The sequence below is a fragment of the Phoenix dactylifera genome, chromosome 7 (assembly GCF_009389715.1).
Source record: "Phoenix dactylifera cultivar Barhee BC4 chromosome 7, palm_55x_up_171113_PBpolish2nd_filt_p, whole genome shotgun sequence".
Taxonomy (NCBI): Eukaryota; Viridiplantae; Streptophyta; class Magnoliopsida; order Arecales; family Arecaceae; genus Phoenix; species Phoenix dactylifera.
The window spans coordinates 12,300,796-12,325,864 of NC_052398.1; the positions used below are offsets into that span (position 1 = coordinate 12,300,796).

General features: G+C 36.3%; 2 protein-coding genes across 3 annotated transcripts; one reads left to right on the plus strand and one right to left on the minus strand.

Moving 5' to 3' along the window:
• Nucleotides 1-2,285: 2,285 nt before the first annotated feature.
• Nucleotides 2,286-21,638, minus strand: LOC103717167 (snRNA-activating protein complex subunit). 2 transcript variants are annotated; one of them, XM_026808473.2, is made up of 11 exons: nt 21,373-21,638; nt 21,214-21,267; nt 21,074-21,140; nt 20,943-20,995; nt 18,598-18,808; nt 17,303-17,391; nt 15,691-15,781; nt 13,530-13,625; nt 6,888-7,013; nt 6,535-6,795; nt 2,286-2,634 (listed from the first exon to the last, which is right to left on the minus strand). In XM_026808473.2, the coding sequence occupies exons 2-11, from the start codon at nt 21,228-21,230 to the stop codon at nt 2,353-2,355; spliced, it is 1,293 nt and encodes a 430-aa protein (XP_026664274.2). In that variant the 5' UTR covers nt 21,231-21,267; nt 21,373-21,638; the 3' UTR covers nt 2,286-2,352. The 2 variants fall into 2 exon arrangements, with proteins under 2 accessions (XP_026664274.2, XP_008803677.2); XM_008805455.4 differs by having other exon boundaries at nt 21,218-21,267; nt 21,373-21,637.
• Nucleotides 21,639-22,075: 437 nt separating this feature from the next.
• LOC103717166 lies at nt 22,076-25,060 on the plus strand. Its single transcript, XM_008805454.3, has 4 exons — nt 22,076-22,251; nt 22,354-22,471; nt 24,231-24,310; nt 24,401-25,060. The coding sequence occupies exons 2-4, from the start codon at nt 22,406-22,408 to the stop codon at nt 24,654-24,656; spliced, it is 402 nt and encodes a 133-aa protein (XP_008803676.1). The 5' UTR covers nt 22,076-22,251; nt 22,354-22,405; the 3' UTR covers nt 24,657-25,060.
• The last annotated feature ends 9 nt before the right edge of the window (nt 25,061-25,069 follow it).

Below are 25,069 nucleotides of genomic sequence, written 5' to 3' on the forward strand. Positions count from 1 at the left end.
GGACATGGGTTTGGGAATAAGATAGTTCAAGACTGATTTCAGCATTCAGGAGAAACAACTAGTAGATATTCCACCCATGTTTTAAATGTTGTTTGAAGAATGACCAAGGATATTATTAGCTCGGTTAATAGAGAGTTCAAAAATATTTCAAGTAAAATCCGTGATGATAGTTGTTTGCAATCTTATTTTAAGGACTGCATTGGAGCAATTGATGGTACCCATATATTAGTGAAAGTTTCTCCATCGAAACACGTACCATATATTGGTCGAAAAGGAATTCCTACATAAAATATTATGGCCTGTTATGATTTTGACATGCGTTTCACTTTTGTTTGTGTTGGATGGGAGGGTATTGCTCATGATACTTATATTTTTTTAGATACTATACGCAGAGAAGAGCTTCAATTTTCACACCTACCTAGACGTATGCATTTTAATTAAATATATTATAATGGTAGGCATATGCATATTAATTAAATATACTATGATCATAGCTATACATTTTTAACTTTCATGCATAAGTGTAAAATACGAATACATATATATATATATATGCAGGTAAATATTATTTGGTGGATGGAGGATATCCTCATATGCCAGGATATATAGGGCCTTACAAATAGGAAAGGTATCATTTACCAAAATTTCGACGTGGAAGTCAACCAAGGGGTATGCATGAAATCTTTAATCATGCACATTCCTCATTGAGATGCACTATTGAGAGGACATTTGGATGTTGGAAAAGCAGACGGAGAATATTGAGTACCATGCCCAACTTTTCTTATCATAAATATGTCCAAATTGTGATGGCTTCCATGGCTATTCATAATTTTATTAGAACTCATACAATTAAAGATTTTGAGTTTCATCCTTATGATGATAATGAGGGTCTACTCCCTTCTGATTGTTTAGAGATTTATGAACCATAGGAAGAACTGAGTACAGAGCAAAGCCAAATAATGGATAATCGTGAGATAGATATTCTACATGCTTATATTGCTACTTTACTTATAGCGCATTGACTTCTTTTCTTTATAAAACCGTGAGAATCTGTTATAGATATGATGGTATCGAATATATAGTTGATATTGTATTATATTTAATGTTGCACAGACGTGTTTTTGGAATTCAATGATTTATCTAAACCGACCTATAATATCCTATTGTGTATAAAAAAATGTAAGAACAAAAAAAGCATTGAAAAGGAAAAAAAACGTAAAATCTCACTTTTGAAAAAAATTGTGTGCTTCTATGTTTTTTTTCCAAAAAATAGTTCCTAAAAATATTATATTAATAAAATATTAATATATAATGACAATAATTATAATATTTTATATTAAAATATTATATTATACTATAAATATAATATAATATAATATAATATAATATCATAATATATTAATATATTATGTTATTTAATATCAAATTATATTATATTATTATGGTATAGTATACAATATTATACTAACTATATTAGAATAATATTATATTATATTACAGTAATATTACACTATATCATATATTTATGTATTAATACATATCATATTTTATTATGTTTTGTTGTATAATATTATGCAATGTTCTTTATGGTTTTTTTGTTATACCGAAAGTACTTTCTCAGTTTGTTTACCAAACGCATATTAAAATTACAAAATACTTTAGAAATATAATTATCAAATAATAAATAACTTTTTATAAAAGCTTTATTTCTGAAAGCTCTACTGCCAACAACTCTGCCAAATGGGTCCTAAATCAGCATTGCCTATGTCAGAATGGTCAAAACCTATAAATCTGGTACTCCAGGTCCATGAGGACAAAATGGATATTTTGCTCCCAAAACATGCGCCTGCTCTCCCCCTCTTGGATCTCATCCTTTTTGTTTCCCCCAAAATATTGGGCCTCATTCTGGGTTCTAATTTTTCGGATAATGGGATTGGGGAGAGTTTCCAGAAGTTTCCAAAACATGCACCATTTCCCTCAGAATTTTCTTCAAAAATTCCCTCTTGGGTCCTGGCCGGTGTCCACAAAATAAATGATAACCCAACTACCCACCACATCCTAATATAATATCATGGGCAGCCAGGTTTGGCGCACGAAGAAGCCGCAGTAGCCATTAGGAAACCCAACCCCATAACATCATCAAGTACAAATGACGTCACCGAGAAACAAGAACGAACCCTTGCAGTTGATTCCCACATAACACACCAAAGACTTCTAAGCCAAATGCAAGCTCATCAAAGTTGGAACATACTACGCTTGAAAAACTCTACGTTTGATGCCGAATATATGATGATCATTAATTGCCTTCCTCAGCCAAACAACAAAACTGAACTCATGGACCAGCCCAGGGTACTATTCATGAAAATAATCAAATACAGCATGAGGATACAACAAAGAGTTATCTTCTTTGTAGTGAAGGAGGAAATAACATTTGATGCAAAAATAACAAGGGTTCTTTGGAGACCATTTATCATCAACTGTCATCTTTGTTGCATGATATATTTTGCAAACGGAGCATTTCTGTTGACGGGGTCGGAGTTGAAACGTGAGGAGAGGATAATCGGACTGATTTTGTACATCCTCCGAGTGGATCATTCTCACGTCTCTGATCACTATGATATGCTTACAGTTTCCCTGTGTAGTTCCAAAAAAAAGAAAAGAAAAGAAAAGAAAATCATAAGAACAGTAATTCAGAAATTTATATCCCTGAAAGGTTCTGATATATGCGAAAGTTAATTAAGTTAATTGGCTACAACCTACAAAGAGAGTAAGAAAAGGCCTTTCTGTCAAATGAATGAAGATAATGGCAAATGGCATCGCACAAATTGCAATATAATGCCACCGAAATGCTTCAGATGATGGATTATGTAACAGATGGGCAAACAACCAAAGTTCAGTGTCATATTGCATTCAGAAAATTGATAGACGTTCTATATCTTGTCTAATCACATAACTTCTTCTTTCTAAACTCTGTTGTTAAATCCATTAAGGTCTGACTAATATGAACAACTTGCAGACAAGATGTGAACTTCAAGTAATGAAGTGATATTAGCAGACGTTGCAATCGCAATTTCGGTGAGATGTTTCCCAGCAAATAAAAGAGACTGGCTTTTAGTACAGAATGGGATAGAAGTCATAGACCTCTATGATATGTCTAGGGGTTGATCTAACTATTTAGCAAAATCTCTATAGAACTATTTAGCCTTCATGATTTTTAAAGGCTGGTGAAAAAAACTCAAGCAAACATTGAGGGAAAAAAAGTACAAGTGATTATCTAGAAGCTCTAGCTAGTGATGCAAGAGTAGGGACACAAGTAACAGGCAGAGTTATAAGACACAGAGAGCACTACAAAAGAACAATTAGAAAATGACCTATGAAAAAAAGGTATCGTTTGTTTTAAACAACTAATTCGAAAAACAAATTTTGGTGCATGGGACTATTTTTGTTTATAGCTTCACAGGAAGGATAGCACATGCTAAAGGAAATGAAAGTAAAGGGGCAAATTCTATAGTCAGATCTAAATACCAGTGCATCCTAAAGGTATTACTATGGTTTTAGAAATAGAGCCACAAATTTTAGCAACACAAAATATAAGGTAAATAAGATGAACAAGGTAAATCAGCTCTTTGGGTAGCCAAAGATCATGGGTACCATCATTTTGATTTCAGTAATTCCAAAGGCTATCAAACAGCAATTTTTTTTATATAGATTTTATGAATGGTTTCCTTACTGTGGCAACAATCATAAAAACACCATTTCAAGACTATCTTAATGCACATCCATATACACGATAATCGGTATCCATAATGCCAATCATATTGAGGCATGTGTGTCACATTGCTACTAATCACATATAGATGCTGATTTCTAATGTAAAATTTGATTCAGGGATGATGTTCTTAGTCAGTAAACTTTGTTTGTGAACACCCCTTCAAATCCTTTTCAAATGCAGAGAGGATGGAAAGGGGGAAACAAAGGTGCCAAATTATCACAATTAGGAGCTCAATATGGTTTTTAAGTTTATCTTTCTGGATTATGAATTGATTCCAAAAATAAAAGAATTTTAAGTTTCCATTGTCAAGGTGATGACTTTACCTTTCCCTAGATTTCCATTACTGTCATGTACCTTGACAAAATGTCTCAATAGTCAACTCCATTCTCTTGAGTTCATCATAAAATGTAGGGTCCACATGCATCAAGAAAAATTGAATGTCTTCTCACTCACCTAAAATAAAAAAATTATGATTGTAAGGAGGTCAAAGACTAAAAATCCTATATGATTCGTAGGTTGGGCCAGTACAACCAGCAAAATTATCAGATTACAGGCTGGGCTGGGCCTATCTTCATAAATACCCAGCCCTTTTTTTCTCCCTATAGGATTCAGGTCGGCCCAGTCCAAAGCTACTCCTGAGTATTTATGAATGAATATAGGCCTAGCCCAACCTATAATCCTATGATTTTGCTAGTTGTACTAGCCCAACCCACAAATCACATTGGATTTTCACCCCCCCATCATCCAAGGAGGCCCTAAGTGGGCTGAAACCATATATGCATTTGATTTTTCTTTTGGATTCAGATATAGATATAGAGGCATATCTACATTTTCACACATTTAAATATGAATCCAAATTTAAGGTGTGCCCTCCCTTAGATTAGGCTCTAGGTATCCAGTTATATGAATAGGTGATCGAAAAAATTTGAAAAAATATTAAACTCATAAATCTTAATGGCTAAGTGTTTTCTCCTTTCTCCTAATATCTTATCTCTCTACCCTAGGCTATTAAACTCATAAATCTTAATGGCTAAGTGCTTTCTCCTTTCTCCTAATATCTTATCTCATAATGCCCCTTCATTATTCTGCCTCAGTCCCAGCCCCAAGCAATCATTGACTAAGCTAAAGCTTTGGCGAAGGTGCTGCCATTCCCACATGAAGCTCTCTAAGCGCCTAAAGTCTCTCTTCCTCCCCACTACAGCACCTTCCCATCCACCATTACCAGCATCCGCAACTAGCTGGTCCCAACCCTGTCTTCTCAAGCAAAAGCCCCAGAATCAGCCCACACGAATCAGAACTCTGCAAGGGCATCAGCCCACAAACAAGGCCCCTGCCCACGACTTAAACATTTGGTTCGGTGAGATCGTCATCTATCTCCACCCTACTTCCTTTCAGCTATGGGTATGGTTCTCTTTGCCGGATTTTTTATTTAGTGGAGAAAAAGTCCTATTACTGTATCTCAAAGATCATGTGTTCAGACCATACCCAGAGATCTATCAGATTGACACTTAAATAAAGCTTTAATGTCATACAACTTCCCGGCCTGATCTCTTGTCAGTACAACTTAATATACAGTCATACAGAACTATTTTAGACATGAAGATGATACATCAGACTTGGGATACTAAGACCAAATATTCTACATCTAAGCCATACCCTGGCTCTTGACCACTGTATTTAGTCTGTCTGAAGATAAATGGTGCTAAAGAGAATTCAGTGATGTAACCAAGGAAAAAGGTGAAGTATTAGGATTGCAGGAAGTTGAAACTTTAACCGGTTTCTAAAAGACATACATGGATTGGGGATAGCTTGATTAACAGGACTAATAATACGTGGATGGCTTGCAGGTGATCCATCTTATAGTCAACTCCTTCACCTCCTCCGTTTCTCCCGCATTAAGATCCAATATATCAAAATTTCTTTAGACAAAATAGGATATAATATCCAATTTATATCATGATATGTTTCAAACAAATATAGATATGACTATTATCCAACTCACCCATATCTGCTTTGAACAAATGTGGATGCAAATTATAGTATCTGGCTGACATCTGCATAGGTATCACTATCTGCTGAATAGAAGCAGATATGGATAAAAGCAAGGTTTGTCGTACTGAGCTGTACCGCCTGGTGCCAGCATACTGTACCATACTGGTAAGATACCAATATGATACAGGGGCTCAACACAGCACTATACGGACATATGGTACAGCTCCTGTCTTACCTCCAGCAGTCAATATAGGGGTGTACCATTTGACCTGAATCATATAAGTAAGCTACTTCTGCAATGTCCAGTACTGGTAATCTAAACCTCAAAAAATAATACCCAATCTGCAATACAATCTATTTGAACTCTAGGGTCAGACTTGATGGTAAGAATCATAGTGCATCACTAAGCATGCTGGCATTTGTACTAGACCTTGGTAAGATATTGTAAAAGGTTTTTGAGATTTTATAACTATCTATCATTCTTCTTCAAATGCAAAAAGAATATATAAGGGTTCTGAGAAAGTTGAAAGACAATATTCTGATTAATACCATAAAGCTTAGAGAAATAAAGTAAAAAAGAAATGTGATCTCTGATTCTGTTGTTACAAAAAATAAGTGCAAGAATTCATAGATAGTTGACTATGATAACTTTACAAGTGTATAGTAGATGGCTTTCAGATTCAAAATTCAGAAAACCAAGAACTTATACACGCACATACATAGAGAGAGAGAGAAGGAAGGGGGTGTGGAGGAGGGAGGGAGGGATGTACCTGGTGGCAGTAAAGATATCCAGCGCCCAACCGAAATCGCAGGTCAGCAAATCGAGTTCTATGCATATGTATTGCTTTAAAGCTGGGCAAGTTGGCGATGTCCAGATCCCCTAGTAGCTCTTTTTGCTTTTTCTTTAGCTCACCAGACATAATATATTCCCACTTCTCTGCTGCCTCATTCTTGCAGTTCTTAAGCCAGTCGAATACAGGTTTGCTATAGTCAATAGAAGACGGATTTCTCAGATCATTGTAAAAGGTATCCTGCATGGAGAAGACAAGATTTAAATAAAATCACCTTTACAAATGTAATCAGCTCATAGCCAGTTTAAGTGACAAATGAAGCAAGCCCATACTTCAATAAGGAAATATCCAGATGGATCAAATTGCCCTGCTGTCTCCATCAGCTTGTCAGTCAAGCAATATATATTATCCCTCAACTCATCAAGTGTTTGGCTTCCCAAAACTAGAAATTCTTGGGTCTGAAGAAAGGTGCATAGTTTCAATATTAGTGATATAGAAACACTATGATAGAATGATATATGATCAGATATATGGAGGAACCATTATCAGCATGCAGCAACTATTATTTTATGAAATTGCATCCAATCAACCGATGAAAATATAAGCAGCACCCAATGGGGTTCCTACAAAAGCCACCAAATAAATCTATTTTTCAAAATACTTGTGATTAGTTACTTAATTTTTATCAAAAATAATTAAAAATATAGAAATTCCAAAAATGTAAAAAAAGAACAAATGTCCTAAAATGTAAATATATTTTATAGTAATAATTGTCATGCATTTTAATAATTAAATATTTTTTTTGATTTTTAACTATTCAATAGGGGTTAAAATATAAAATCAAAAAAATTGGTTAATGTTAAAAAAAAAAGTCATACATGCATCAATAATTAACAAGATGAATTCTGACGTAGCTATCTTCTATTTTATTGATTAGCATATTTTCTTCTATTTTCTCCAGACCCCGTGGTATAGGAACCGCGTGCATTGGGATTCCCCTTTCAACATATTTTTTCACTTTAGCTATTTTTAAAGTAAAATTGTATAAAAAATAATAAAAAATTGATTAATTGTTGAACTAGTTATCTTGCATTTGTTACCTAGATGGAATTTATATGATTTATAATAATTTTTTGAATACGAAATTGATTATAAACTATAAAAATATGATTAAAATTTGAAAAATGAAATGAGGAAATACACTTTGATAATTAAAATGTGAATCATGATTGTCTATAATTGAATATGCAGAGGGAACAAATTTTTAGGTTAGAAGATAGCACCCAGTAAGAAAGGTCAGAAAGAACCGAATATTAGATGGCGTCGTGAAAGGATGGGTTTAAAGGGACATCATTGGATATGCAACTACTATAGAATTAATAACAAAAAAAAGGTGGGGTCACTTGGTTGAAACAGCATTTAACTAGTGACTATAGAAATGTTGCAAGGTGTACTAGATAGATGACTATATCAATAAGGACAAAAAGACTATGATAGGTATCACCATTGCCAAGTGGTTCCGCAACTGTCACATCTCAACTTTCGTTGCAGCAAACAGTTTCTTCTGCAACATGATAACTATAGTGCGGATAAAGCCTGGGTATCGAGCCTCCTACGCCATAAGAGATGCAAAGGCCATACCTAAAGCAAGAGGTTGACGGTCTAAGGAAGCGGATCGATCACATAAAATTTGGTATGAGTTATATGGTGCTACATTTATGTGTGAGATAGCTAGTCCGGGCTGACTAAGATCATCATCAACTTCCTACTATACTATGATTGGTTGGCTTTCTTCCACAAGTTTGTTGATGCATTCGACAAGGTCCATGATATCAATTACATCTCAGGGCTGATAAAGCAGGTGATTCATAAGGTCAATGAGAGCTATGTTGTTCACATGGTGTTCTTTGCAGTATACAAAGTGGAGGATTTGATGGATGAGATGCCACATATTTTATTGAACATTTTGTGCATCTTAATGTATATATTTGATGCTGAAGGATATTGGGGACATACCCTACGAAAAGTCAATTGTGGAGATGGGGCAACCTATCTCAAAGTATATCTAATCATACATGAGTACATGCGCTTGTGAGGTAGCATGTGGGAGAGGAGCTGCATAACATGCAGATAGGCAAGGAGTTGTATCTAGGAGATAATGCTTGAATGGCATAACTTGATCCCTGGTGTTTACTTGAACCGCATTCCTTACAATTTAATGGTTATAAATTTTGTCAATCATTATAAGCAGCCTATTACTTGAATCCTAACTACGAAAACAATGAGAAAATAGGCCTTAAAGAAGAGCTGTTGCGGGTAGTCAGGGCAGTGGTGCAATAGATGTTGGGGATCTGAGCTTGCTTAACGATGCAATCAGCGAGATGATGAACTAAATAGTATATTATATTTCATATCTAACTAACATAAATGCGAATTCTATATTATTTGATCACGGAAAAGTACTCTGCAAGAGACACGGAAAGTTCGGAGAATTAGGAGCTCAGCAATCAATTTCAAGGATGTCTCTAGGTAGCAATAGGAAAATTTTCCAATAAGCCATTCTTTTAGTGTTTGTAAGGATTTAATGTATCCGTCCTACGTGATCCTAAAGCAATGGTGCGCCCAATTTGAGAAAGATTGCCATCTGGTCCTCTCATAAACCGTCTCATCCAATAGATCTGAATGGAATTGGGAGTACATTTGCCTGATCCATAGTAAGCTGCGAAACTGTCAAACAAACAAAAGGTTGCACAACTTAGTTTTCATACACTACAATGAAAGGCTACATATAAGTACTTGAATCAAAACAAGGAGAACAACTAGGAAGACTTGTTGGCAAATGACTTTAATCATGATGATGATAATCCTATGGTTGGATGGATTATAGATCAACGTACTCGAGACGAGCCCAGCTAGATGAGCCGAGGGATCCTCCCCGATCAGACAGAACCAACCTGAAGGTAGGTACGCATGATGTGGACAGATGGACAGAGGAGAATATTTCACCTACCATGAGTGAAACCCAATAGGAATTAGAGGACTCTAATCAACGATTCCATCGATAGATATACAGGTCACGGCGAGGTGCATGGGCTACCAGGGCCAGTCAAGGTAGTCCACATGGCAAGTTCAAGAGGAAAGCCCTAGTTGTCAATTTGATTGAGGCAATTGACAATATACCAGTCCAAGAAGATGGCAACGAGCCATCGGAGCTATTAGATTCCGAGCTTGCCTAGATAATCTTGCTATAGTAGTAATGACAATAATGAAAATTCCAGTGATGGATTTAAAGGTCAGGATGGACAATTTGGAGGAGGTGGTGGTTACTCTCAGGAACTCGGTCCATTCACCAGCGACACAAAGTTCACACACAACATGAAAGATCAGGCCCAGGGGTCTAAACAAAATCTAAACGTGACAAGAAGATGGCAATCTACAGGAGAGGATCCAAGAATGGTGCAACTCATGGCATAGAATCAAAGTTATATGGGTAAGTACATAGCAAAACTAGAGAGTGAGTTGTATATAAGCTATCGTAAGACGTAGGAGGATTATTTGTGCATCTAGCACGTTAGAAGTCGAGTTGACAATAAAAATTAGATGGGAGGTGAAACAAGATGAAAAGCAATATTGGAAGTTCCAAGAGTTGTTTTGTCGAATGGAGAAAATGGAGATTAATGAGAGATCTAACAGTGTATCGAGTAGTTATAATGCGCAACGAATATCATTGTATGCCGAAAGTGGATCTCCTGCTGCATCAAATAGTCAAAGTAAATAAGATACTCCATCCACGATAATCCTTATGCATTCTCTCACTCATCTTATCCAGGAGGAATCCAACTCTACATATTTACCCCACCTACGGATATGGGTATAGCCAGATGTCAGTGTAGTGTTACCTCCTATTACCCTATCAAGAATGGTTGCTCTCCAATGACATGTATACGCATAGCTGTAGTATTAGGAGTTAAAGTTGGATCCATAGTTCACCGTACTGGCCCAGTTCAGACTGGTACAGAGGATACCATACCATACCAGTTCGGTACCGGTACTCGGTACAGATGGCATATCGACACTCGGTATACTGAAAAAATTCCATACCGTACCGTACCGACACAGTGCAGGTCTCTCCGGTCCCCATCATTTGTTTTCTCTCGCTTTTTTCTATCCAAGTTAAGATACTCTCTGAAAGGGAATCTTCGCATAGCCACCGTCTTCATGCCCATTTGCCAAATCGTCAGGAGCGCATGAGACTGAGCACCACCAAACCTTCCAAGTTAATTTAGGGTCATTTAATGCCTTTGGCCATTATTAGAAATCCAATCCTTAATGATTCTTGAATGTCTCGATCTCACTAAAATCTCCTCCCCATTAATGGATGATTTCCAACCAGACACCCTCTTAAATTTCCCAAAAAGAGGAAAATATATCAATTTGGTACTCCATTTCATTCACAAATCAAATATGGCCAGGTGGGCAAATCTATGTCAATTATAAACCGAGCATTGGCAGCAATAAATGGATAGGCACATGCATTTGCAAGCATTGAATGGAGCAAAAAAGTAAGCCATGAAGGAAAGATGCCAACTTCAGTTTCGCCCCCACCCACCTGCACCCCCCAAAGCTATCTGTAGGCCAAGGAGGTTAAGATTATTAGTTTACTATTATCAACACTAATGACTAAGCTGAACCAACCCAACCCCACTATCACGTGATCCTGCTTCTACAGGATCCGATACTTTCCAGCTCTTTTGCTCGACTTTTTATTCGAGATATTTTTGACCATCTCATATTTCTCTCTATCGGTATAGGGACGAAACCCCAAACCATGTGTTGGTATGGAATGGATCAATACCATACCAGTCCGACCAAAAACTAGTACCATCACCCATACCAGTTTTCAAAACCTTGTCAAAAGGTTTTAGCCAAAAGATTGGTATCAGCCACAAGCAATCCAAAGGTTGAAGCTGAAGCGATTTGGAGTTTCAGTCAAGCTAACCAATTTCTCTCCAATTGCAATTGGTCTCGACTGAATAAGAGTGGGGCAAAACTAATTACATATATACCCAATGAGAGATATATCTTTGAATCATGATATATTACATTATGGAGGTACAATATCCAATGAAAATTGACAAGTAGTTTTCAGAAAAGCTTCAAATGTCGATTAAGGAGAAAGTACAGGAATCATTTCAAAGGCCTAACCACAAAAGTTGTCACCAACAACCCCAACCATTAAAGAAACCATATTCTGCATACCTATTACTAGAAAGTTAAAAAAGGGCATGAGACCTATTACCCTTTTAGCATTAAAGAACCACAAATTGCCAAGAGAGGATCTATGGGCACTTAATCCGGAAAGAAATAAAATGTAATGAAGGATCTTCAAATTTCAAGAGAGACCTTCAATACATCAGGTTCATGCTTAAGTAGAATTAACATTCTGTAACTTTGCTGGACCCCCAATTCCAAGCTATGTAATTACACAACTAGTTTCAGAACAGAGTACAGTTTCTGCAATCAGATACTGAAAAGTCCAATTAAAAGATATTCATGCCAATGGCAACATATCCATAAAATAATTGGAGTCCATATTAATCAAAGATATTGTGACTAAATTAGTACTAGTTAAGCAGTCAAAAGTCAAATTAATCTCAGATGAAGAGTTTCAAATAGGCAAATAGTCAGAAAGTAACTTGGTCCTCTTTATAACATATTTGGAACATTATCCAAGGACTTTTGAGTGTCGCGTGGAACTTCAGGAAGGAAAAAAGCTATTTAAGTTTGCTAACTTAACCACTAGAACTAAAAGCTTAAAATATTAGGGAAGGGTTAACAAGTATATTGGGCCCTCCCTTATTTGCTGCTGGACCATGGATGTGAAGGCATAAAGAAGTCAAGAACGACCCAAGATAACAACCAAGAACAAGTCAACAAGTGAAAAGACTTAGGATAACAAATGAGTGATTTTTATAAAAAAAAGGCTTGAATGGGATTTGAATCCATGACTTTCAACTCTAACACCATGTTAACTGACAGGTAGACCCCAAAAGCTTAAGCTATTAAGAAGGGTCAACAACGCACATCGTGCCTTAAAATAGTTAAATGCCAGAAGCTACTATAAGGAACTCAAGAAAAATAAGAACAAAGATGAATTTCTTGGCATTTTGAAATTTAAATGAACTAGTGATCATTATAAAAAAAAAAACAATATAAAATAACCCACTATAGAAACACAAGTACAATTAATATGGTCTCCTACCAAATGCCAAATTCGTACTATGAGATTGTGGTCTAATATTGATCTGGTCAGGTAAAAACCATTAAATTCATGGTCATCAGATGTGGAACAAACAGCTCCCAAAGTCAAATATAACAGCGCAAGGTTTGAAGTACCGGTTTCAATACCCATGTCAGCACCCAACCAGAGCAAGCCATATGAAGTGCTGGTAATGGTACATCCCTTCATCCCAGAACTCAGTATGGGGGTTCTATTGGGTTCCGATTCCATATCAGTATGGTACAGAGAACTTGGTATGGAGCAGTATGTTCCAATACTTAAATCCTTGATTCAACCCATGTTTGCATATAAGATTCAAATCCAACAATGCTATGCATATGATAAATTGTTCAAAACAAGACATGATGTTAAGTGATTCAGTGTAAAAGAAAAACAGAAGAGATGGCAAAAGGAACTGGAATTTAACCACAGAAATAAGCGAGAAGACTTCTAATTTCTATCATATATATAACATTAGATTCAAAAGAGTTTCTCTTCTTTAATGCAACTTAGCCAAAAGACACATAACCAATGGAAAAAAAATGCGGAAGACAAAATTCAAAGTAACCAAAAACAGTTACAACTATATACCAATAGTAAAATTTTTCTGGGGCATTCCCTTCTTTTCAATCCAAAGATTTTTTTTTTTTTTGTTTTGCATTTCTTCAAAAAAAATTAGTTGCAACTCAAGTACCTTCAATGAGGAGTTTTTCTTGTGATAAATCTCGACACAGAGAACAACTTCTGGGTAGAATATTGGCACATGTTCTCGTGATTTCAAAGACTTCACCTGCACAAATAAAAACAGAAACATGCATATAAGACTGAAACACTTCAAAATACAAAGCTTACAAGTAAAATACATCACAGCTTTTAGATGAAGGACTGAAGCATATTTCTTACATAAAGTATACATGCTTTAATTACAACAATGCATCTTATTATCTAAAAGTTTTCCTTGACCTGACATCATATCTATTTATTCTCCTAAAAACCCCTACATTTTTGTCTTATCACATGTTTTCTACATATAGATCCTTCTAGACAAAGACAAGTACAAAATTAAAATGAAGTGAAATGCCAATGTATAATAGAAGGAAGCAACATAAAACAGGAAGAACCCAATTCAGTCTTGTAGAAGCAAGACAAGAAAATATGAAAGTGCGAGGAAGAAGAAGAAACAAAGAATTAAGGCATTAGTATCAGGAGGCCTGCAAGACAATTTTTTTCTTAGAAAAAAAAAAGAGTAGATTCTGTTCAAGATCCAATAATTCACAACATCAATAGCAACAGTTTCAATTGTTAAACAACATCTTTCTCACTCTCCATACTTCCCATGAAATGGAAACAAATATCAAATTTGAGACTTAATAATCTCCAGATCCAATAGGGCGGACAGTGAAAAGCTGGATCAAATTTTTATGCAAGCTAGACATGATCAATAAAAAGATACTATTGTCCAAAAATTGGACAAATACTCATAGGTGATGTATGCATCAACAACTGGGACAACTAACCCTTTGGCCTGCTGACCAAAAATAGTTCCAAGACCATAATCCTGACCACAGAAGATCGGAAAAAAATAAAACTACAGGTTGGGCAAAACTTGACACGAAATTAGTAAGCTAATGCATCAAAATTAGTTCAAAATCATTCATTGAACAAAAATCATTTGTATAGTTCAAGCAGGACTTGAAAATTAACCAATCCTTTTACACCTGTGCAATATGTACGCATCATTAAACAAAAAAAATTCTTCGGCCGTTAACCCCACCCAAATTAGACACCACTACGGTTATTGGACTCAGATATAAAAGGTGGTCTCCCACAATTGAAATTTAAGTTTGCATCAGACTTTTTCAGAATAACACCAAGCCACTGATGATCAATCATGTCAAGACAGTCCTTCACTAATACCTCTGAAGATCCAATGATCAATATAGACCAGAGAAAATATTCCTTAATGGTAATCATCACACCAAAATGTAAACATTGAGCAACAGGTAAAGAGTTTAGCATGACTATTGAGTAAAGCAAGAAATAACTGAAGGTTGTTCTCCTCTACTAACTACTCCACAAGTCTTCTCTGTGCTCAAGTATGACCCATCTTTCCACATAAAATAAGATCTTTAACCTTTTAAAAAAGCAAACCATGCTCCTTGCTTTCTACAGCCAACAATCATCACAGGCATATACCATCATTGTCTAAAGAAATTAGGAAAGAGGATAATAAGAGAAAAATCCTGAGCCTATATTATGGGCACATTTTGCTGTTTGATAGAGTTGTTCTATCTTCTTCTTACGCTTTTTTGGACTAATGAGATATATGATAACCATAGAAATGGGAAAGGAAAAAAAATTTCTCAGAAACCACTAATTAATGTTTATTTGCAGATTACATTTTCCATCTATAGTACTGAGAAAGTTTCCAAAGAAATAAATTCCAAAAACAATCTTCTCAAACAATGTCACAGGATTATCGACCGAGAAATACTAGCGTTAAACATGGCAACAGTAGTATCTGTGATCATGGTCAATGCAGGTATACAAAATTAGCGGAACTTATCAACAATAATACATAATGCAGCCTGCAGCAGGCAATGGATCATAATGATTTAAACACAAACAGTTAGAATTTAAAACGAATGGAAAATATAATATTATATATATATATATGTATACCGTCACTAGTTAAATGATGAGATAAATAAAACTGGTATATCATCATATAGAGTTGCATGTACAATAAAAGTAATACAATAATAAATATAGCCAGAATGATGTATTGTAGGACGTACAGTTAATAATAGTTTATAAATGACAGATTGGGGGGAAGCATATGCTTTAACTCTGACCTTCACAGGAGATGTTATGAACCTAAGGGATCTCATCCTTTCAATTTTATCTGAAGTTGAAATTGACCCTTGAACAGACTTGGAATTGTCACTGTATCCAAACAATCAGGTTTCAATAGGAAATTCCATAATATACCATGGTTCAAAGAACAGCAGCTATATATGTGGATGTGCATGTGTGAGTGCCTGTGATATTTGACTATGATTACTTAATCATGACAAACATCATTAATATTAATTTCATATTTTCCGAATAAAAAGTGATCTAAGATAAACACATTGCTAAAAATCCTTTTCATCCTCTGAACCTGTAACCACACTCACAAGTTCAGCATCCAGGACAATTTGGCGAAGGCCAAAAATTCAGAATGTCGAAAAAAATAATTTGGAAGGAATAGTTCAATTGGATAGGAATTGATCAGATAATCATTTGGCCAAAAAAGAAAGAGAATAACTCAAGAATTTTTCAATCATTTGAGAATATTATTGCCTTCAATATGGAATGTCACAAGGACATAGAATTACAATTTTAAGACAATTTCAGTAAAACTTTTTTCGTTGATTGTATGACATCATGTCTGCATATAGGTTTCAAAGAAAAAATCCATTGCAAAGGGACTACATGTAAAAATGATACGTATCTTCTGTGAGAGAGATTATCTCATTCTTTCTTTTGTTTATTTTCTATAGCTGGCTAAGAGAGGACTTTTTTCAGATTACAAACTCTGCCTAAAAGGCAGAGTTTTCATTGGAGGACTTAATCTTGCAGGTCATTGATTAACTGACATATTATTGGATAGCAAACTGAGGTTATAGTTTATAGGGTAAGAGATGAATTTCATTTTGCAACAGAAAAACACTTTTTATTGAATATCAACATAGACTATATAGTAGGTCAAAGAAAACAAAAGAAGCCACCAGACTGAAAGGAGTATTTAAGAGAGGCAGGGTTAAAAGGTGAGGATCATTTCCGTAGGTTTATGCCCAGATATTGTCAGCCAGTGCAAAGAAATTGACATAGATAATATTATAGCAGATAATGAATCAGATGCGAACAATTTAAGTAAATCTGGTGACGCAAGTCTTAACCACTGAGAAACTCAGCAGAGTTCATTTGGAAAAAGGTCAAAGTTCAATTGGGTGAATCCTAGGTCCCTTAGTCAATGCTGACTAGATGATTTCCTTTTTTCTTCTCACTTATGCATAAGGGAATTTCAACAAGACAAGATAATAGTGGTAGCTATATGAGTTGGAGTTCACCTTGTAAAAGTTAGTATAAAGTGAGGTTCTCATAATGGACACCCACAGAATGCCACGTCATGGATGATGAATTGATTACAACTCATATATACAGGACTGTGGATTAGAATAAACTGAAGAATTAGCTTATAGATCTATCAGCAACTCATAAATATAGATGAAAAAAACCTTTGAGGCAAGAATGAGTCCACATGAAGAGAAGCAGACCACATGAGTATGGAATGAATTGGAGGCACAATAATTGTGATAACTATGCGTAACTTATTCTTTTAACTGTTAGATTGTCTCTTGTCCAATACAAAGCAGTATATGTGAAAGAGTAATTATTTTGATCAGGCAACACATAGTATACCTCAATGAATGTAACTTGGCTGCTAATTTGTCTTCATCCTGCTTTTGCTTGATTCTTGCAAGTTGCTTCACTTTTGCAAAATAACTACCCTGATCATTGTTCACATGCAGAAAGATTTTGATCATCATGTGAATAATGAATTCAAAGAAAAAATAACAAAATTATGTACAAGAAGTATATTGGAGCAGAATAATGATAATCATCCACATGACATTACTGTTTAAAATTTCCCCAGAAAATCATACTAAATAGCCATACAGATAAAAGCAATTACATTTATTGGCAGTAAGGCCAGAAATTGTAACATCATGATCCAATAATAAAGCCTTTTCTATTGCAGCTTGTACTGTTGCATACTAACAGACAATTAAGGAAACGACATATCATAGAGCATCAGATATAGTTTTCCTTTAATTTCCGTGTTATAGATATTATGAATATGTTATAATTGTTTTGAGCATCCAAATAGGCTTGTATGTAAGATCAGACAATTTCAGCCCTGAACAGGTTTTTTATGTAAAAGCGGATGTTAAAGTCCCAAATATCTAGTGCAATAGGATAGCTACATAAAAACCCTTCTATATTCACCGTCTCGGTACCGGATCCTGTATCGGTGCCCCACTAGCATAGTATCAGTATGGTACGGTATGGTACGGAGTTTTTTTAGCATACCAAGTGTCGGTTCGCCACCCATACCAGATGCTAGTACCGAACCGATATGGTACGGTATGCCTCGTACTGCTCAGTTCAAGCTGGTATGGCGTACCTTGGTTTAGATCACTTTCTCTTTAAAAAAAAACAAGCATAGGCACAAACACATAAACGATGCAATGGCCGTGCACTTGTAATTGTCATGTGGAAATCTGCATGAATATATCAAACATAACAAACACCATTGTGAAATAACATAGTTGTTGTCTTATGGTGGCTAGCCAAGCAACAATGTAAGGGCAAGAGGGTTGTTCTTTCATGCTAGGTGCATCCATCTGGTTATACCATTTTGCAGCATATGCATAAGCATTGTGTACATGCTTAATTGATCAAGATTTGTAGAGTATGAGTGCTATCCTAGTTTTATGAGAGAGAGGACAAGTTCCATAAGGATCTGAAAGCATAGTCCCCTCAAAACTGCTGGACACTCCAGGAATTATGAAAAAAAGGCTTCAGAATCTAAGTACTAATTGTTTGACAATCTTCCTAAGTTGATAAGTGTGTAAAAGAGGAAAGCCTTAAGACAGAATATAAAATTAAGAATCAAGCCCCTTGATAGTTTGAATATAAATCAAACAATGTACTTCTAGTTCGGCAGCTCGACTATCTCTGTCAAAGCGTCTTCCTCTTTTCTTTCTCTTTTTCTCTTGAGACTTTTTTCTTGAAACATCTGTATCACATGTCATGACAGAAGAATCATTCGAAGTTACATGAGCCCCCATATTGCTGGTTTCAAGTTCTGAATTTGCTGAACAGACAATTTCTTTCCCTGAGGTACTTGTATTATCAATTGTCCTGCAGAAGTACACAGTCCACATTTTCATGTGAAAATTTTAATCACGGCAAAAAAGGAACTGAAATAGTCACAATTTTGAGCATGTAGAAGTCAAATATCATATGAATATAAATAAATATGATAAGGTACCATGAAAGTCAGCTGCATCTGACCTCCCATAGAAGAAAACAAGTAATTAAAAGAAGGGGAACATGGATAAATAGAACGTAGCAGCATGAAATTCATAATTAAGAAAGTAGATAACATTTCCCTCCTCTACAATGGAAGGTGAAAGGAAATGTTATATGAAATACACTATGGGTGCAATGGTCTCCCAACACCACTCTCTCTGAAAATAGAGAAAGAAAGAGCACTCAGGAAATCAATTCATTCATGGGTTATATTTATAGTTGATACTAATTTGGACACTTCAGTATCTGAATGCATAAGCACAGATTCTATACCTGCAAAGCTAGCATCCTACATTTGAAATTTAGATATGCCACCAAGGACTTGTAAGATTCCTCTTAACTAATTTATCATTACAATCATCTAATTCAACTTTTGAAAAATGGAAGCTTCCTCGTATACTTTAGACAATGAATTTAGCATGAGTATCTGATAATTACGAATCATCATGACATAATCTTTCAACTGTTCAACATAGTGAAGCTAAAGCAAGCAGAATAAATTCAAGTTTTAGACCAAGTTCTATATGAAATTACAGATTTTTGTTTCTAAAGCATTTACATTTTGTTCAAAAATTTTCATTTATAAGGTAGAGGGAAAAATAAAGAGAGATAGGAACACACATGCAAATGTACACCTCTCATCAGATATCTTACAGAAACTTCATTCATGAGGACTACTTAGCAAGTAATCCGAACACATACTCTAGCACTCTCATCAATCTCCAGTCCCCAAAAATATACAAGAGGTTGTCCTTCATTATCAAAACATATTTCGAAGGCTCAAGGAACCTTTAAGGCCATCATAAGTTGTGATATTGGACAAAAATGCAACATACAACATCCAGATTGTATTGGCTAGCACCCTAGAGGAGAGAAATAGAAGACTCTGTTTCTGGTTACATTGGACATGTTTATACTTACTTCTTATTGATCAGATCACCTAGGTGTTACAAGTTGATTACAAGTTACATTTTGTGGTGCCTAGATCGGGTTGGAAGATGATGACTTTTTCAGAAAGCAAGAGAAACGTAGAAACCTTTTGGTCAACATGTTGGACTGCTTTAGCCTGCGTGGACATTTCATAGTAAACCCTTGTTAGGAACTATGGGCGCTATGGGAGAAACTTAAACAGAGATGAATAAGTATAGCCATTGAAGTACAATCCCGTCAGAACTTGGACCCCTAGTGATCCTAACTGGTGCAATTGCTGATCCATAACAGGGCAGCAAATCAGCAATTATAAAGATGTCAAACAATAAACCTCATGGAATACAATGCTGAGTTCAACTGGTGTTCTCCTGACTCTGCTCCACCTTAGGTTCAGTTATTACAAGGAGAAGCACACAATCCAACTGCTATTGTATGTCATGTTCATGGTTGGGCAATGTCTTCCAAATTTAGTTGATAAGGTTCTTACTCCACATATAATCCTTCTGAAGAGTGATCACAAGTACCTATTTATGATATAATATGTTGTTGTCCCTCAATATGGTTGTGTAGCTGAAACCTCTAAGATGTATATTAATGCAGTTCAATCCTTTGACTTCCCTTCGTTGAAAATTACTTCATCCGTCGCCTTCCCATTTCTTTAAATCAAACATCTTAGTTGCACTCTAACATATCTATTTCAGTTATCAAGCATTATATACATATATGTGAGCTTGTTATTGTGCATACAGAATCATTTTCTAAATATTTTGAGAAAATAAATCTCAGCCACCATCGTACAGAAGGATAAATTGGTGATGCAGCAAAAATACAAGTACATAATTGCCATATTGGAAAACAAACACTAGAGAACACCAATGTGATTGGTAATCTAACCCAAGATTTAATCTTCAAACAAATGAAAGAATAGAAAGTAAAATCTGACTTGTTTTGCACAAAAAATGGATAACCATCTCCTACAAGTATGAAGGAAAAGCTCATAAGAATCATAAAAGATAGAGGATGTTTTACTTACTCCCCATTAGGATATTCCAACAGTTGCAACGAATCATCAATACACCGAATGCCCTGCAATCACCCATAACCATCATCAACAAATCCACAGTGACATTATCAGTTCATCTCAATAAGGACCAGAAACCATACATCAAAATCTTCCTTGAGAGCTTTCTCCACCAATTCTTCCTCCGTAAAAACCCTAAGTTCATCAACCCTACATACATCCGTGCATTTATATCATCATTCTGACAACCATATATATAATTCTTAACAAAAACACAATCAACCTACGAGAGTTCTTCATCGAAATCTCCCGGTGTACCCAATTCAGCTTCTAAGCTCTACGAAAGAAAGGATATCTCAAATCAATACAGGGTAAAAAGTAAAAAAAAAAAAACTCGGCGCGGATGAAAGAGAAGGGATTGATAGAAGTAGTTGTATCATACCTGGAGTTCTTGGAGGACGGAGGCTTTGAAGTCGGGGACGGAGGTGAGGGGGCTGACGAGGTCGGGGACGTAGATGGGGCCTCCGCGGGCAAAAGGGAGGCGGCTCCCTTGGTCCTGGTACCGGTACTCCTCCGCCGCCGCCGCCGTCGCTGCCCCCGCCATCTCCTCCATCGGATATGATTCCTTTCGCAATCCCACTGCCGGGAACACCGCACCGAGAGAGGGGTTTTCTTCCGAAAAAAAAAAAAAAATACTAAGAGAGAGAGAGAGAACAAAGAGTCCGGGGTTTTGGCGGTCAGGGTTTATAACGTCGCGATTATTTTTAGTACGGGCCACCAATGGAGAGGGTTGCTTTTTTTTTTTATCCGATCCGACCCGCTAAAACGGGGGCGGATGGAATCGGATCCAGCGCCAGCATAAACGAATCCGGTATTGCAGCAGCCTTTTTCCTCGGGTGCAAATGGGTCGAATCAGATTGTAATTTTGGATCCAGATCCAACCAAATGAAAGATCGATCGAATTAGATTAATCCACAACTAAAATTTTTGATCCAACGAGTCATTCGGATCGGTTTGGATTATATATAATTCGATCCCAATTCAAAAAATTTGAATCCGAATTGGATCGAAATTGGATCCAATTCAAATTAATTTTTTTTTTAGCTTTTGCACTTACAGGAGCTACAGCCCGCAAGCCCAAATAATTTTACAAGTTGGAGTAGGGTCGAGTTAGAACGTAAATTCCTCAGCTTGGCCGTCTTTAATAAAATTTTCCAATCATTCTAAAGTCGGCACCTGTTTCTTGGTGCTTACCCAAATTTCGCTCGAGACCAAAACCCTAATAGAGTGCAGGTTTTCCCTTACTCCGGGACGCTAACAGGTGTGGATTTTTGTTTTTTGGTTCTTCTCTCTAATAATCTTTTTCTCATGTTTGTGGTGTTTTGACATGAATTTCATTGAAATCCTTTCTTGGTTCCTCTAGGGTTTTGCTCGTAGTTCTGCTATTTCTGTGATTCGATTCAAGTCCTGGACCGATGGGCACGGAGGCGAAAGCGAAGGTGGCTCCAAGAGTGGTGAAGCTAGACAAGGCATTGAAACTAGTAAGAGTCCTGAGCTCATATAATCTCGTCTTTCTTTTTCGATTTGATAGCTAAAAATCGAATCTTTACACCTGTTGCGCTTCGATTCCATGGGCCTGTGCTGCAATGAGAAATCTTGCATCGAAATTCCTCTTTTGATTTGATATTGATATGTATTTTTTATTTGCCTATTATGTTTTTTTTTTTTTTGTTCTTTTTGGTGAATGGATTTCTCATCCTATAAGCCTTTACACCACTGCCTTCATTTATAGTTTCTATTTTGTTTCAACGATGGTTGAGGGGTAAAGCACCAATCTTGGAAGAAGAGCGATGTGCCAACTTGGGCAGGTAGGTGGATGGCCAGTCGAGTGTTTGCAGCCTCTTTACTGAGAACTGATGTGGACTGGTATGTGGGCTTGAAAACTTACCTGTCAAATATATGGCGATGCTGAGGGGCCTAAAAGAATTAAACAGCATCCGTGTGAGTCTGAAAGGGGAAAAGATGGGCTAAGATTTTAGTTGAAGCTAGGATGTTAAGTAATATGTATTTCCTGTTGAGGACTTCTGGTACAAGAAATTTAATCAGCAGGCTGAGGTTTCTTGGATTGGTTGAGACCACATTATCAAATGCATAATGAAGGAGGCGATTGGAGGGGATGGAGGTCTAAGTTTTTTTTGTTGCTGTATAATGCATTTTCTTACACTCAGGAGAGTTATAAAAGGAAATAACAAGAAAACACTGCCAATACTGTTTGATTCTTTGCAGAAACTAGAAACTCAGTTACCTTCAAAGATGCAACATCACAGTTCTTCAGGAGGTGCTAAAATTTTATAAGGATTTTCTTTGAAATCTGATGCATGAGGATATTATCAATCTAAACAAATAATATGCTGGTGGTGAATGTGCTAAAAATAATTTTCTCTAGCCAATTAATGTATTGGAGTATGCTTTGAAAGAACCTTAAATTGGCTGGAAAACCAGTGATATGAAAGAGAGCAACGGGTATGAGATGATTTTTTGCCAAGGAGAGCCATGCCCAAGAAAGCCGCATACAAACATATATCAAGGAAACATAGAGTGGTAATAGTATTTGGGATGCAATTATGTGCCACCTAAGCAAGAAGCTGCTGAATGACTGATATGCCAAATGCATTGAATGGTAGCTCTGAAGCCCAATTAGGAGCAAACAACTTGCGGATGTGCCTAACAAGACTGATGAATGGCTAAATCTCTCTTTTCATGATGACAATCATGTATTATCTTTCTCTTTAGTGGAAACTGAAATGTGCATTGAAACCTGTGTTTTATACCTCATTTATCATCACAATCAAGGTCCACAATCTCGGTACTAGGTACTGTATCGGTACCTTATCGGTCGGTTCGATACCGTATGGTACGGTACGCCTATGTACTAAAATAGCTCTCTAACTATTTTTCTCAATTTTTATCTTGGTACACCTCGATATGGACCGATACGCACCTCGATACGCCTCGGTACGGACGGTACGGAGCTTGTACCAACTTGAAGATGTGTTTCGTACCGATTTTCTTTTGGTACAGTACGCCCCGTATTGGATAGTACGGGACGGTACGGCAGACCTTCATCACAATCATTCCTTAGTTCACCTAAGCACCTACCTATAAGGGTAATAAATATTTTGGAACAGATTTAACATTTTAGAAACACAAGTTGCTTTACCATTTTATGTTGTTTTTCCTTTGTAGTAATGCTATCACTAACTGAAATATCCTGCACATGTGGTAACTTGGTTTTTTCAGGTTGAATCTTGGGTAAATAATATGAGTGCATCAGCAACAGGTGAATCTAATGAACGGGATTTTGAAGGTCGGCCTTCGAGGTTTAACTCTCGTTACTGTTTCTTTTCAGCATATGAATTTTTCGGTGATGTATTATTTTGTGGGAATTGATGATATTTGTGCTTCTGAAGGCTGGGTCTGGGAGCCAAAGTCACACCACATGCAAAAGTGGCGGCTTCAACTGATCCTGTTGAAAGAAAATTGCTTGGGAAGGTAAATGCTAAAAAGAGACAAGCCTCCAGAAATCTAGAAAAGACAAACACTGCTGAAGACAGTGGACCAAGTGAAGAGGACAATGATGAACCTGAAAGTAGAACAAATGCTTTTGCCAAGAAGAGGGCAATGCCTCCAGCCATGTCTTTACAGTCAACAAAGAAGAGTAAATGAAATATAGGAGGCGTGTATCCCTAGATGTTATAGTCATATAGGACTATCTTCTGGAAGCTGGTTCCTATTACAATCTGTTGATGAAATGAGTTCTACCTGCTAACATCACATCTATCTATTATCATTCATGGACCTTGAGAGATGCTTGGTTGTTTGTACGGCCTTGATAACTTGCTATATTGAATCTGTTGATCCGAGAGTCATTTAGCTGCTCAGAGATAATGGGTTGTTACTTCCTGAGGAAATTACTATACTCAGGCTTTCAAAAACTCTTGCTGTTAGCACTGTGGAACAGTTAATTGCTGCGTTACAGTTTTCATGTTTGATGATTTGGCTGAACTGCCCTAGCTTCTTGACTACATTGGTGATATGCATATTAGATATCTTTTATGTTTCAGTCTCTATACTCATAT

Coding starts and splice junctions, on each gene's coding strand:
- LOC103717167 (XM_008805455.4), bottom strand. CDS start 21,543: ATGGAGGAGATGGCGGGGGCAGCGACGGCGGCGGCGGCGGAGGAGTAC. Junction 21,141..21,217: donor GATTTCGATGAAGAACTCTC/GTAGGTTGATTG, acceptor GGATGTATGTAG/GGTTGATGAACTTAGGGTTT. Junction 20,996..21,073: donor CTCTCAAGGAAGATTTTGAT/GTATGGTTTCTG, acceptor GGGTGATTGCAG/GGCATTCGGTGTATTGATGA.
- LOC103717166 (XM_008805454.3), top strand. CDS start 22,406: ATGGGCACGGAGGCGAAAGCGAAGGTGGCTCCAAGAGTGGTGAAGCTA. Junction 22,472..24,230: donor TAGACAAGGCATTGAAACTA/GTAAGAGTCCTG, acceptor TGGTTTTTTCAG/GTTGAATCTTGGGTAAATAA. Junction 24,311..24,400: donor TTTGAAGGTCGGCCTTCGAG/GTTTAACTCTCG, acceptor GTGCTTCTGAAG/GCTGGGTCTGGGAGCCAAAG.